The sequence below is a fragment of the Ambystoma mexicanum genome, chromosome 8 (assembly GCF_040938575.1).
Source record: "Ambystoma mexicanum isolate Mex_15411 chromosome 8, UKY_AmexF1_1, whole genome shotgun sequence".
NCBI lineage: Eukaryota > Metazoa > Chordata > Amphibia > Caudata > Ambystomatidae > Ambystoma > Ambystoma mexicanum.
This window is the reverse complement of record NC_090929.1, coordinates 1149677598-1149693292: the sequence shown is the minus strand read 5'-3', so window position 1 is coordinate 1149693292 and position 15695 is coordinate 1149677598. Positions and strand designations below refer to the sequence as shown.

General features: G+C 44.1%; 1 protein-coding gene across 8 annotated transcripts in view; it reads right to left on the bottom strand.

The window, feature by feature from the left end:
• Window positions 1–15695, bottom strand: part of ANK3 (ankyrin 3) — a 2768233-nt gene that overhangs the window by 554222 nt on the left and 2198316 nt on the right. For all 8 annotated transcript variants that reach the window (XM_069611214.1, XM_069611216.1, XM_069611217.1 and 5 more), the window contains one exon: window positions 3340–3494. In XM_069611214.1, the coding sequence (XP_069467315.1) occupies window positions 3340–3494 (155 nt within the window). The remainder of the gene's footprint in view (window positions 1–3339; window positions 3495–15695) is intronic.

Sequence of the window (15695 nt, the reverse complement as noted above, 5' to 3'; positions counted from 1 at the left end):
TGTCCTGAGGGAAGTCCTCAGAGTGGTTTTGGGGCGGCTGATGCAGATGCCGATGGTAAAGAGGCACCTGCTGTTGCTGCGGCTTTTGAATATCTACCCCGTCCACCTCGGGTAGTTCTTCTTTGTCCCCTTTGAACCGGACGTCCTCTACTTCTTCCGAATGCGGAGTAGAAGCGAAAGGACTTGCCCCTCGCAGAGGTTCCTGTGGGACGAAAGGGAGTCTGACGGATTGCAGCTCCTAGGGATTTAGCTGCTGCTTTTGAAGTTTGCAGTTTCTCTAAACTGTTATCCGCCTTTTTCCAGAACAAAGAAGAGCCATCGAATGGCATGTTCAAGAGCCTGGCTTGCACATCTGGGGCAAAACCAGACTTTCTCAACCAAGCGAATCTCCTGGTTGATGTACTTGCCGCCATTGCTCTGCTGATACTGTCAGCCGAATCAATGCCCGTCCGGAGGGATTCGCACATAGCGTCTTTACCGTCCTGTATAATATTCAGGAACGCATCCCTTTCTTCTCCCTCCGGGATGCAAGCAGCCGCTGTAGAAGCACACTCCCAAAGTGTATGGCTGAACCTAGCAAGGGTGCAGGTAGCATTAACAGATTTCAATGCCATGCTACATGCTGAAAAGACTTTCTTTGCCATAGCATCATATTTTTTATCGTCCCTGTCCTGTGGGACGGTAGGATAAGCCGTCTTGACATCGGTAGAGAATGCTGCCTGTACCACCAGACTTTCTGGGGATGGGTGTTTAGACAAAAACTCTGGGTCTGTAGAAGATACCCTGTACTTTGTAGACAGTTTTTTATTTACTGCTGGTACGACATCTGGGGTTTCCCAGTTTGTCATGATCTTCCTCTGAAGAGCTTTATGAAAAGGCACCACAGGATCCTCCTGCGGGCCTTTGTCAAGAATATCCGTGAGGTCATCTTGTTGGAAAGATTGTGAAGGTGCAGACCACCCCATGAACTCTGTGATCCTGGCCATTAAGGCTCTATAGGGGGTTTCAGCATGCTCCCCCGGGTCTGGCCTAGCAAACTCCACCTCAGGGGAAGTGTCTAACCCACTTGCCTCATGTAAGGAATCATGAAGATCCTTTAACCTGCGTTCTTCAAAGGAAAATTCCTCTCTAATTGGGGTTACAGGTCCCTGCAACTCAAATGTGTCTTCCTGTTCACACAATTCTCCCTCTTCCAAAATTGAGGACATAGTTCTCAATTGTTCTGAACTCATAAAGGGAGTAAATCCCATTTCCAAGGCAGAGGGTGCCGAACTTGTCATTATCGGCCTCGAAAACGTCGATGTCGTCGATGCCGACGTCGAAGGCTTCGAGCGTGGCGTCGAAAACAAAGGCGGAGGCCTCGAAGACCTCGACAGAATTGGAATTCTACTCGACAATCTCGACGCCATCGACGTCGAGGACCTGGGGATAGTCACTGGGTGTGTCGTAACCGTGACTTTTCTTGGCGTCGAGTCGACAGACCCGTGTGTCGAAGGTCCCTTCGACAACGGCGTCGAAGACACCGACCTCGGCGTCGACGGAACCCTCGTCGACGGCGCCGACGGAACCTTCGAGGAAGGTTTGGAGGTCATAGTCCTACTCGAGGGTTCGAGACGCGCTCGAGAGGTTTCCTTCGCCGGGTACTGCGACTCGCAGTGTTTTTGACCTTCGGGTCTTTCGACCAGAGCATCGCTCTCGGCAGTCTTCGAGGGGGTCAAGGCCGCTTTCTCGAAGACGCTCATCATATTTTTGCGGAATTCCTCCCATTCAGCCCGGGAACTATGTTTAGTGGGGCAAGGGATTCTTTTTGGCTAAACAGAGGAAGAGGAAGACAGAGAAGGGGATCTTCGACGTCTCCTCTTCGAGTGCTTCGATCTCGAGGAGTGATGGGACCCACTCCGAGACCTGGAGCGCGAATGGTGACGAGGAGACGAGTGTCTCGACTTCGTCGACGAAGAAGAAACTTTAAAAGTCTTACCTTTCTCCAGCTTCCCCCTACGCTCCTTCAGGGCCTTAGCTGTCATGGGCATACAGTCCTCGCATTCCGAACAATGGTGTTCAGCTCCCAAACACCACAGACAAACTCTGTGAGGGTCAGTCAGCGACATCTTTTTCCCACAATCTCGGCATTTTTTGAAGCCGGATCGAGGAGTTGTCGGTTCCGACGAGGAAGCCATCGAGTACGGATCGAATAACTCGAGGTAAATATGGATTAATCTGACAAGAACTGAGCAACGGTATTCCGAGGCACTGAGTAAGCGCGGAAAAACGGAACTGAGCAACGGACGCTGCGTGCGGCCTTTATAGGCAGGATGATGTCGACGTCGATACGGCGGCTGTCGAGGGACATCGAGGGACATCGACTCGGAGGACGTCGACGCGCAGCGCCCTCTAGAGAGAAAACATTTTCCGAGGCCAGCAGAGCTGGAAGGAGATATCTAAGATGAGGAATACGTCGGAGGACACAATCCCTTCGAAATACGGTTTGGTTGTCCATGTAAACTGTTTTCAGTGAAGACGTATGCTTTGAGTACTCACCTCGACCTACAAGATGCAGTGCCCAGGCTATTATGAGATATTAGGCACTAGGGAGCAATAAGCTACTTAATAGATTTTAAGTTAACTAAAAACATGTCTGCATTTCATACTCACAGCTGTTAATTTGAGATGTTCAGTGCTACAAAGAAAGCAGGTCTTCAGAAGAATGTACAACTGTCAAACACAGCTGTTAACACCGGAAGTGAAGCTGACTAGCTATGATGTAGCAACAGCAATTGGTCATCTGTGTTGAGCAGAGTTTGGAAATAACAAGTAGGAGACTTATGTGCAGTCTTAAAGGAAGGCTGTGAACGTTTGTAATTAGATTGAACGATTACTCAGATGCAGAGATCAGGTCTGCAGCTGACCTCTTTGAACCAGTAAAGACACAGAGAAACAGGTCAATCATAATCAATCACTCTCACTGTGCTTGCTTTGTGGAAATGTGTATGTGCTAATGCCTGGGGCTAACAAACGTGCAACAACAAAACTTAGGTACAGAGTGCTTTGCAAGCAATGATCTATAGACAAGCTATAAGGACAAATGTAGCTACGTGTTGATAGTACAACAGAAGTCTGAACTGAAACACTACAATTATAAATAGTGAGGAGGCAGTCATATTGAAAACATTCCCAAGAGTAACATTAGGATCTGTTTCTGAATGCATGGAACAAGGAAAGAAACATTGGTCTTCAGCAGCAGTTCACAGCACATTCTTTGATGCTTCATAAAACCCAAGGTGCCTTATGAGGCATTTTGAGAGTGTCTATTTTTAGCACAAAGTAAACCTATTGATTTACCTTCATCCATACCACTGAGCAGTGCGTTCAGCTCTTCCAGCTTGCAGTCATACTGGTGTTCTTTCCACGTTTCTCCATTTTCACTCCGAAGTACTATCAATTCTCTCTCTTTGCCTCGCATTGAGCCGAAATGGGGGATTTCCACTATCACGGGGCTAGACCAAAGAAAATTAACATGTGTTATTAGGTTAGCCCAAATAGATATTGTTGCTCTGGTTTCTTCCAGGTATGGCGCCTGAAATCTCTATATGCAATGCTTTTAATTTAAAAGACAAATTAGCTGCAATTTAAGTGATGAAGAACCAAAGCTGCACAATCATCTCCGAGAAACAACCATGTTTTTAATTTTAAACAAAAATACTGGAATATTAGGAATGCTTAGCATTAGTTACTCGATTTTATAACAAGTTCAGGCTTAATCCAGAAGATGATTTAACTCAATGTAAGGGTCATGTAGCAAAAAGCTGGACATGTGAGTATTAAATACTATAAGGACTGCCAAAAGAATGATCATGCACATATGCCAACTGTGTAATTGCTTAAGAAATGTCTAGATAAATCAGATTAACACTACAGGCAATTCACATAGTTTATCTTCTATTTAGAATAGGAAAAACAGAATCTGTGACAGAAGGGGAAGTAAACAGTCATAATTGTCTTTCATATGACTCACTTTCCATCGATGAACATACGTAAACAGCACTGTACAGTATCCTGACTCGCAGAGATTGTGCAGCTTTTAGATATTTTAATAGACAGCATCATTATTGTCCTACAGAGGTTGTACACAAAGAGGCCACTTGGTGCATTTTTAGCCAATCAAAAGTAAAATTATTTGAGACAAAGCACTGGGTTACTAATAGTTACTGGTTTGCATTCAGAAAACAAAGTCGTCCTTTTTTTAAATTTGGCAAATCTTTACAACACTTAACCTCAAAGAGTGTGGACAATTTTGTTTCTATTGCTTATTTTTACTGCAACTATTGGTTAAAGGGCGCCTCTCTGCTAGGAGGTGTACTGTTGTGCACATTGACTTAATTTGCCTCAGTTTTGAAATCCATTATCAAGGATGTTTTGAAAGTCAATGGTAGCCAATTTTTCATCTTGCTGAGTTGTCATTTCACTTCATTTGGGTCAGAATTTGCACCAACATCTCTAGATTTGAAAAACTGTGGCTAGCCCACAAAATACATTTCACACCAGTAGTAATTGTATGAGAATAGCAGCGTGAATCATTCTCTTACATACTTAAATGTTCTTAAAAAGGCATGCTGCCATGCATGCTGCAGGAAACAATTCAGGCAGGCGATGACAGGCAACTCAGGCTGTGTGAGTGACTGGAACAACTCCTCTGTCCTTGTTCAAAATGCTCAGTACAGTCTATAAATAGCACACATACATACATATAGTACTGAACAAACGGGCAGCGACATATCGCCATTCATGAAATACAATCTTCGCAGGGTTAGATATCCGATACTGTCTGTATGAGGTTCAACAACAATACTCTAAGAGAAGGTATCAAGCAATGTACTTTGACCAACATTTGGTAATGGAATAGAAATGAATGCATTTCCCTGTAGTTCCAATAATTTCATAAAGTGTAATGAGCTTCAAAATAAAAAGAAAGGTGTTGTAATAAAAAAATAATACATACAACTGTCTTACTTTTTAAAAATTAAAGCCCAAACTTATTGCAACCACCAAAATATCATGAACACTTTCACTGTGTTTAAATGTATTATGACTTGAATATATTTTGTAAAAAGAGCCTCGTTCAGCCAATTAGAAGGGTCCGGGGATCGGTGACAGGCTATGTACTAAGCATACATTAAACACACCATGTAAAAATGCTGTAGAATTGCTTTTTTCAAATAGAATAACTAGGGTTATTCCTGATTTGACTATGGTAAGAATGGCTCATGGTGACTCTTCATTCACTCCTGCTTGGGTTATTTTTCCTGGGATGTCATTTGGTGCCAATTTACAAAAGCGTGGCCAAGGGGGAGGGGGAAGGGAAAATTAATGGGTCAGCCAAGAATCAGCTTTCGACTTGTGCTTTGAATGCAAGGGGATGACCGCATCAGCCTCTTGTAATCACTTGTCAACACTTGGCTCATGCAAAGATCTAAGGCGCTATATAAATAACGCATCATTATCATTATATACTCGGCCTACTAAAACGCCCACTGAAAAGCTCTATGGACTTGTAATGATCATTGTTGTTTGTCACTTGTTGGATTCCACATTAATAATAATATTTTAGCCATGTTGTGCGTCAACCACCGTTAAGACTACAAAGAATTATACTTCAATAACTGTTAAGTCTCTACAAAAGAGTGGTGGAACATATCATATGTCTCTCTTAAGGCTGCTGATTACTGATCTTTCTCTTGTCACATTTTTGTGCTTTGGAACGAGACTGTTTCCATGGTCAATCCAGGCCATATTTTTAAATTTATGTACATTTGTATGATTTTGGAATTACAGAATTCCATGTTGAAATGTACATAAAGAAATGCTGAATTGGATTCACACAACAATGCCTAGATTGATAAAAGTGAAACTCTTTGCACAAAGGCAAAAAAAGACTATGGGCTCCCTGCAAAAGCCCACTTCCAGGTGGTAGCAATGGCACGCATCACTTCTAAAAGTACAGATTACTCATGCAGAAGACTGAACAATGAACGTAGGAGCTCAGGGCATGAACGGCTGAAGACTAGTTTGTGAAAGGAAGTCAATATTTTTAGCTCCATTCCCAAATGAAATAGGAATTTTGTTGTGGCCCAGGCAAAGTAACACAAATAAATGTTGCTTTACTTTTTCCATTGCGTTTTAATCCTTTTGATAGTCTTAGGTTTTTACTTTCTCATTTGGCTTTCACTGCTCTTAGTTTTCCCAACCAACTTCTACTCGAGCGCAGCAATCACCATGTAAGGAACAAGATACGAGTCAGCACCCAATGAACCAGAACCACTAGTGTGTGGAGAGGATTACTTCTATGGAGAAGTAAAAATAATTGCTGCTGAGGTACTGTGTTACCTACCTTCAGAGGTTGTTGCTGAACATGAAGAGGAAATAAGTGACTTTGCACATTTCCAAGACTCAAACTTTCCATTTCAGTGTTCCTCTGTGGAAATGTCAAAATTTCCATCAGACCGCCTGTTGGTCTCCTAATTTCACTCCCACCTGTCACATGCGCAGGCTGTCAATTTGCTCTCTTTGCGCTTTCACCCACACATTGGTGGCAATTTCCATTGTCCAATTCAATTGTGCCTCCACCCCGAATCTTTCACCCTATCACAACTGTAGATTTTAATATGCACCAATCTAGCTAATTATTTCTTAAATGCCATGCACATAGCATTTACCCTCTACACCAGGATCTTTTATTTCCAGACTCTGACCCATCTCCCGATTTACATTCAGAACGTCACCTACCTCCTATGTGCCATCCCATAAACAAACGTTTGTAGCACATAAAACAGAGCGAGAACTTCACGCTTAATCAGCAACAGTTTCCCTCCGCCCCCCAACCTGGCTCACACCATGGATTCAATTAATCAAAATAGGAGCTCTGGCTCCATCCAACAGAATAGTGCCAAACAGCCCAGGAGAATGTGTGACTGTACTAACCCTTCAAAGGTAAACGACACACACATTCACACACATTCATAGGGGAAGCTGTAAAAGGTTAAAGAACCGCATCTTCTCCTGCCAAAGGTTGGTGGCTTTCCCTAAAGCTCTGAAGAACATTTTCATGACTTTGGTTCGACCAAGTGCTGTATGCTTTTCCGCTCATTTCCTTCAATATACAGACCAATACCAGGACTTATCCAGAGGTTTACCTTTTCTCTTCCTCTTCTTAACACCTGAATATATAAATGCTCTCATGTTGTGATGAATTTCAAGGCCTGTAATATGGTATCTAATGCTTGAGCTCTGATTTTTACAGTCCGGTTGCACTGCAGGTTTCCACGATTTAGGTGAGCTGAGGGGGTCATCCCAAAACAGAAAGCTATTTTCCACAGCTCATTTGCATTTAGTCGGTAAGAGGACAATGGAGTGCTGACACCCTTCCTCCTACTTCCATTGTAATTAAAATATGCTGCATCTTAACTAGGATTATTTGTGCAATTTGTTCTTGATTATTTGCAACTCACTTAACATGAGCATATGCAACTTAGTATATGAAAAATAGTGGTTGACCCAATCCAGCTCGGAGACATCGGTTAACTTTCTAAATGTAATTCATCAGAGCATTTGTAGAGCCTAGAATGCACAACCCAAGGTGGCTCAGGATATGACGTAAGCGGAGATGGACAAGCATTAACAAATGGGTAAGATCAGAAATCATATTCCCTGAACCATCAGAGAGGCTGTTTTTGACAATACAGTAAGGAATTTCAAAATCTGTGTTCTTTACCCATGGTACCACTAGAAAGATGAGCATCTGTAAACATCTCATCTAAGCACAGGTAAGAATGAGATGTGATACTTTTCAGGAGACCAATGGACTGAACTAACCCAAACCACTAATCTTGTCACTATTCCTTCTGAAAATGAGAACTCAATATGAGCAGTGAAACTGAGGATGGCGGGGGAACGCCAATGTTGCTGTGAATCCAGGAAACTGTTTCTATACGGGAGGTGCCAATAGGAAACCAACACATATTTCGTCTGTCCACCATCAAATCATGGATGAGATCAGAGCAAGGAATCCAATCCTGTGTCAGGAACATCCCACTCCCACCTCCAGCTGCTCTGACAAACCTTCTGTTTCATCCTCCCTCCACCAGCTCAAACGTCACCTGCAGCAGTGGGGTCTACCATCAAACCTGTGTTCAGTACAACACTAACTGACACTAACAACTGGTTTTTAGCACCAGCTGTCGAATGAGTTTACTGAACTGAGCCATAAATCCTTAGTTTCAGTTATTAAACCATTGCTCAATACAGCACTAATTATGTATGCCTTTTGACATTTACATTACTAATTGTAATATTTGTACAAAGGCAACAAAATGGAATGTTTTGTGGACTGTTTCCACAAGTCCCCTCTCCCTGTGCAACCTTTGACACAATTCATAGGCATAAGAACTATGGTTTGCTTAAACAGTAAGGTGAGTTGCTGTCTTCTTGTGTGACTCAGCCGTAACAAAACTAATTGGGGTCTTCAGAAAGGACACATTATCCAACCAATCAATTCTTATCCACAGTGTCTCAAGCTGCTCCACTCCTCATCAGGTGGCACACGGTCCGAGAATTTCACATTCAGTGTTTAGACACACTCTGAACAGTAAATGAGATCATATAGAATCAAGTCGTTGGATAATAGAATTTGAATGTTGAATTACTGGGCGCTTTAATGCACATTGGAAGGATTGAAATGGATTAAAAGAAGAAAAAAAACATTAAAAATAAACATGTTGGAGGATTAGAGGATCAGTAGCTGCATATAATGCATTTCCAACATCCCCCTTCTCACCATGTGGAAATGGCACGGGAGCCATTGTTCCCCTAGTAGCAGGTTGCAAGTACAAGTCTTGGAGTCTTTCTCAAAGAAGCTGTAGACCTCCAGGTAATTTTGCTCTTTGACACGACAGATCACTAAACAGCCTGATGCCTTTAGGTGTGTGGTAAAGTACCCTAGGCATGTTCAGGGCCTGCCCCACTGACCACTGATGTGCTTGAGGCTGTCGAATCTTCTTTGGGGATGGTAAGGAGATCATTGGTGCACTAAAACCTGCTAATTCATACCTCAGATTCAGATTCTGATGCGGACCACTCTGTTTCAGTGGGTGCCACCAGTGCGATAGTCAGCGCAAATAATGGAATATTAATGATGAACTTTTGAGTGCATGTAATCATGGTACTTACCGCCACCTATCTACCTCTGGCTCAACGAGCAATCACAAGTAACTATGGAGGTAAAGTGTCTCAGTATTTTACTGTCCATTTTTTAATGTTGATCAAACGTCACATAACTGTTGATGGATTTACATTTAAATATATGGAGGTTCAGCCTCCTTATACCCTTGCCTGCACCTTTCACACCTTCTCCAATAAGACACTGAATATGACATTTTTCTATGTCATACATATTGGCTTATTTTCATAATGGAGTATTTCACCTCCCATATTGCTCTTTCGGGCCTGTTCACACCTGTCGCCATTCTTCATATCACATCTCTCTCAGCCAGATATACATGTCAACATAAAAATCTCTATATTTTGAGCCTGTCTATCCTTTGTATGTTTCCCCTTATGGCTCCATACTTCCTTTAACCATATCGTATTTCACTGTGGAAATAAAAAGGAATGTATCAGGTTGACCTTTAACTGTTTACCGTTTAGAATGGAGATCTTTTGATGTAGATCAAAAGGCAAACGACCTTCGGAACCTTACCCTTATCTTCTCAACCCAGAAGTTCATCTAGTACACGCCGGCACAGAGTGCTCCGACAATCAAAAGGATCCCTTTGTGGTGCAGCCAGTAACACAGGTAATGCCCCGACAGCCTGCCGTTTCGTGGTTGTCTTTATTCAGATAGAATTCCTCCTACTATTCAGTGATTGCCAATACACACCTTAACTAGAGTATAACCAACACCCCGATGGATGACAGAATGATGTATTGTTAACCCTTAGGATGTCTGGACACAATTAAATGGCCCAAATGTCAAAACAGATCAGGTTAATTGTCTAAAAAAGAAGACTACAAAGGAATCATGTTGTCAACCATAATATTTCCTGCATAAAAAAGAGACTTGGGAAATGTAAATCCCACACATTTGTGTGGGTAAAAGAAATGGCAATATATTGCCATGTGTATGTCTTTTATGTCATGTATTAAGTACATTTCAATGTCTCTTGTATGAATGAGACATGAATGTTGCTGCACTTGATATTTGCCACTAGGAACAGTGTCGTTTCTTAACTGTTTACAACTTATTAGGAATATTTCCCACACAAAGGTTTTCTCCTTCATATGAAGTCGATGGCGTGGGGGAAATGTGTGTCTTATGTGCAAAAGAGAATAAAGGTAGTGGTTTTGTTTCTGTCTGTTCCATTAATGAACACAGGTTTATGCTCTTATTCAACAACTCCTGTATCTGGTGTTGTCCACTGTCTCATGCACAGGTGACATATGGTGAGAGTTTGAGAGATCTTGCTCCTTTTGAGGGTAACCTATTCTTGTCAGGCCTTGGATATTTGGTTTCTCAGGTCCCTCCTGCCCATCTGGGCTTTAAGTAGTCACACTAGTACCCTCCTGGACATTTGATTTCTCACAATTCACAATAGATCCCTCCCAGGCCTTGGCTTTTCAGAATTTTCAACCAGTCTCTCCTGGATCTTTGGTTTCTCAACATTCACAACAGGTCCCTCCAGGTCCTTTGCTTTTTGGGTTTTGCAACAGGGACCTCCTGGATGTTGGGTTTCTCAAGATTCACAACATGTTCTCACTGGACCTTGGTTACACCAGTATCCTCACGGATGCCTTCTGGGCTTTAGTGTGATAGGTTTCTGAACATATCCCCTCTGGATCCCAGAATGCCTAGGTTTCTTAAAAGCATCAATGGGAATTTCCCTGTACCCTAATTAGGATTCTCACCAGGCAGACAAAATGTTGTCACCCTCCTGCCATGGGTCAAGTTCTTACCCTTATTTCCTTAGAATTGCTGGTGGATGGACTTTAGGCTTTGGCTTACCAAGTGCTTTAACGTTAAGGAGGTGCTCTACAAACAGTCTGGTCAGCTTTATCCTACAGGGTCACCAGACGCGGATAGCTTGCAGCCTGGGGCTTTCAAGGGTCATTTGATCACCCCAGGCTTCTGTCACACAGCTCTCTGTTTTTGCTTCCTTCTTCTAGGACTCTCCCTTTGTTTTAAGGGAACACAGGCAGGTATGTCTGTCTCCTCTGGGATCCTCCCCTCTACTGGGTTGCTCCAGCTACTTTTATCCCCACTGGGCTACAGAGTGTTTTTTCTAAGGGGTGTTCTGATAGGTCATTCCCCATTAGTGTATGCACGCTTGTGTGGATTGGTTATTCCCTTCTTTGGACTTAATTGACCTTGTTATTTTGTCAGGCAGGTTTTCCCACGGGCTAATGAGGGGACACAAGGCTATAAAAGAGTGTGCAGCATGCAACGCCATCTTCACATCAATAGTCACACAAGCAGCATTGTACATCTTTCGGCATTGCACACACTGAAGAGTAAGGCTAGTGTGATCCTCTTCATTCCTGCTTTGGTTATGGTAAGCAGGGCAAGCTCTTTCTCTGGCATTTTTAGGGGCTCTCTGATTCTTGCATGTTGGGTTCTTCTGTCCGAAGACCATTATAGCTTCTTACGTTGTTATTCTGGTAACTCAAGTCACATGAGGCAGAGTGATAGAGGGTTGCCTCAAGATTGATATACTGTGTCTCTGGGAGGACAGCAAGTTGATAAAATGCCTCCCCTTCCATCCTTTGGGAGGCAAATCGAATGCCAGCTGGACCAGCCCAGTCACCAGTAGTTCTCTTCACCCACACATAAGGGTAGGGAGAGCTCATACAACTCACCAGATCTCAGTGGTTCAAACACATTAGCTCAAGGACTACCGTGACATTATTTTGTAAGGGTACAGAAGTAAGGCCTGGACACAATGGTGGCATGTTTTTGGATGTAGACATTTATTAATAAAAAGTGGGTTGGAAAAACGCCTCTCTTTCCCTAAAGCAAAGAGGAGTTGCCCTACCTCCAAAAAAACAAGTGAAATTGTCAGGAAGTCTGAAATCAATCTGTCACAGTTGTGTCCCAAAAACCTACCCCTGTCCCTAATACTAATAACTTAAGATAACTGTGCTAGCATGATCTCTTCCTAAAGTAAAAAGTGTTCTTTGTGCTTTCAATCAAATAAAGTCCCCAATATCGCTGGGAATGAAAAGTGATGCAAAACAATGTTCCAAAATGCAAGATTCCAAGACTAGAGTTGCGCGCCTTTCCCCTATGATATGATATGATATATGATATTTTATTTGTATCGCGCTCGTACACAAGTGTTTCAGAGCGTGACTAGGCAAGGGAGGGGAACAGGGGAGAACACAGCACAACATACTAGGCCCAGTGACATTGAGAAAGCACAAGTGCATGGGAAAGGGAAAAGGGAAAAAGTGGATGGAAGGGGGAGAGTGGAAAGTGCGGACCCGAGAAGCGCAAATAAGTAAAGTAAATAAAAATAAATAGAAAATGGAGGCAAACTGTGGTAGTACAGCCAGCAAGTGGCAAGTGTGTGTTTAAGGCAGCAGACTGGGTAAGTATGAATAAGTGCAGAAAAAAGAAGAAAAATGGGGGCGGGGGTGCTGTATGGGTACAGATACAGTCCCCAGTGCAAGGGGTGGCCAGGAGGCAGTGCAGGAAGGTGGCACGGAGAGCAGGTACCTGGGCCCAGTGGACATAGGGTGGCCAGGTGCACAGTGCCAAGAGAGAGCAGATCAGCAAGGGAGAAGGGGAGCGAAGGCAGAAGCAAAGAGGAAGGTTGTGAGGTGCTTCCGGAAGCGGAGATGGTTTTCTTCATGTTTTAGAGTGGCAGGGAGTCTGTTCCAGAGGGAGACCCCAGCCGAAGATAGAGATCTACCCCCAGCTCGTTTCTTTGAAAAACGATTGACCCGGAGGGAGGTAGAGGAGCGAAGAGCTCAAGAGGGGAGGATTTGCAGAGGGATAGCTGAAAGTATTTTGGACCCAGGCCCCAGAAAGCCTTGTGAACAATGCAGCAGGTTTGAATTTAATCCTTGCATCCACTGGGAGCCAATGGAGAGATTTCAGAGCTGGAGAGATACGATCCCAGGCCTTGAGGCCAAGGACAAGCCTTGGAGTCCTGTTCTGGATAAGTTGTAGAGGGTGGGGAGTAGAGGTAGGTAGATTTAGAAAGAGGTTGTTACAATAGTCCAACCTAGAGAGAGCCAGAACTTGGGAGACAGTGAGCTTCTGAGTGAAGGAGAGGAAAGGAAGAATACCTCTGAGGAGGTGCAGTAGGAAGTTTGACTTTTTAGAGACCTCAGAGATATGGCGCGAGAAGGAAAGTGTGGAGTCAAAGATGACCCCACGGTTCTTAGCCTCGCAGGTAGGGGTAGGAGGAGGGCCAAGGAAGGCTGGCCAGAGAGGATCTCCGTCTTGCTGGTATTCAGACAAAGATCACTGACAGCACACCAATCTTGAATGGCAGTTAGGCAGTCAGCGATGGGAGAGGGAGAGGAGGTGGCCGAGGGCAGCCGGAAAATGAGTTGAGTGTCATCAGCGCAGCACTGGAAATTTGAGCAGAAAATGGGAATGCAGTGAGCGAGAGTTGCCAAGTATTGGTTGAAAAACAACCCTAGAGTTGTTCTTATTCCAAATTGCAAGTTGCTAGAGAACCCAAGAGGAACTGTTTCACAGTTCATATATCCTATCAACGTGGCGCGCTCCTCTCATCAAGCATAGCTTTCCTTTTGTCAGTTCTAGGGTTTTTGACCCCTTTTATTCTGAGCTTCTCATGTGGGTGTCAGTTCCAGACTCACAATACTTTAGACGGCTTGGTTCACTCTCCTATCAAGCAAGTGATCTCTCTTGAACTGTCTCTCATCCACTCATAGGGTCCCAGACCCACTTTATTGTAAACTTAGGTTTCTCATATGGGTTTGGGTCCCAGACTCACACTGTTGTGTTGTATCCTCTTGGTTCACTTTCCTACAGAGCGTACAACTCTCTCTTGTTTTCTTCGGGTTCCCAGACTCTCTCTTTCATCATGGTCCCAGACTCACTTATTCTTGGGTGAGGGTCCAAGACAAACACTGTTGCATTGTATCCCCATGGTTCACTTTCCTCCCAATTTCGCAACTGTCTCTGATCTGCTTTGGGGCCCCAGAAAACCCCTTTCTCATTTGTGTCAGGGTCCAAGACCCTCTTTCTTTTGGGTGTGGGTCCCTGACTCTCACTGTTGCGTCGTATCCGTTTGGCCCATTCTCTTGCCAAGTATACAACTATCTCTCACTTGTTAATGCGTTCCACAACGTCTCTTCCTCATTTGCTTCAGAGTCCCAGATCCTCTTGTTCATCTGGGTCCCAGAACATCTTCCTCTTGGGTGCGAGTCCCAGACTTGCATTGTTGTGTTGTATCCGCTTGGCTCATTCTCCTACCAAGTATTTAACTGTCTCTCACTTGTTTCATGGGTCCCAGACCCTTTTCTTACAGTTACTTAACACATCTTGATACTTCCTTGTACCTCTCACAGCTCCCGGGCAACCCGCATACCTGTTTGCTTCCTTCTTGGAGGCACTGGCGGTTCCCGGGCAGCTGTGTCCCTTCCGGAGTCTCGGCAGCGTACGAGCGCCCAGCAGGGTCTGCAGCGGTTATGCCGGCTGTTCACTTGCATGCTCTGCCTCTTCCGCGCTTCATCAGTCACTTCCGTACACACCTCCCACTATTCCTCTTTGGGGGAAGGTTCTCTCTCTCTCCCTCGCGTCTCTCTGACGCTTCTGATTGAGCTTGTGCTTGAATCTAGCAGTGGAAGAACTTCAAACTCCCGCATATGGTTGAAATCATTCTTTGGGCCAATCACTGGTCTTTGGAAACTAGACCGCTCGTTTTGTTCTTCGTGAGTGATCCTTGTACTCCCGGCCCTCTTCTTCGTCACAGTACCAGCCTCAGCGCTATATGCAGGACACTTTGCATTATCTAGATTTTCACTGTTGTCATATATGTTGGATTGGCTGACTTGACAACAGAATATATTAGTTCTATTCAGGGAGGTGACAGGACGATTTAAAGTTGGAAAAGGTGATGAAAATGGAAAAGTGGGGTGATACAGCATTCTGTGGTGATGGTCGTCCCCAATCCCATAGGGGGTTCTTTCCAAATGTGATCCTCCCTCGGTGCACCACTCCCAAGGGGACCATTGTACTGTGGATGCACTGTCTTGGCCCCATGGGAAAGGTCTCCCCCTAGGGGAGATGGCATGACATCCTCAGATTCGTCACAATTGGCATGACATCCTCAGATTCGTCATCATTTGTTTTAGTTAAGTGTTTCAAAGTTCCACAAAACAACAATTGCATGTATGCCAGTCCTTGGCGTAATGACAACACTGACATGTCTACAATGGTGTACCTCAGGGTGGTTCTGGCGGGACACTGGTGCTAAAGCAGTGCAAATGTCAGTCTGGAACCCAGGGCCATTTTCAAAATTGTTCTGAAACGTTATCACACGTGGTAGTCTACCCTTTTATGCCATCGGCCAAGACTGGATGAATGTATGAAGCAGTTTGGCCCCAGCAAAGGTGCGCCCGGTTGCTATCCTAGAGCAACATGTGACGACAACCACATCACGTACTAGGACCCC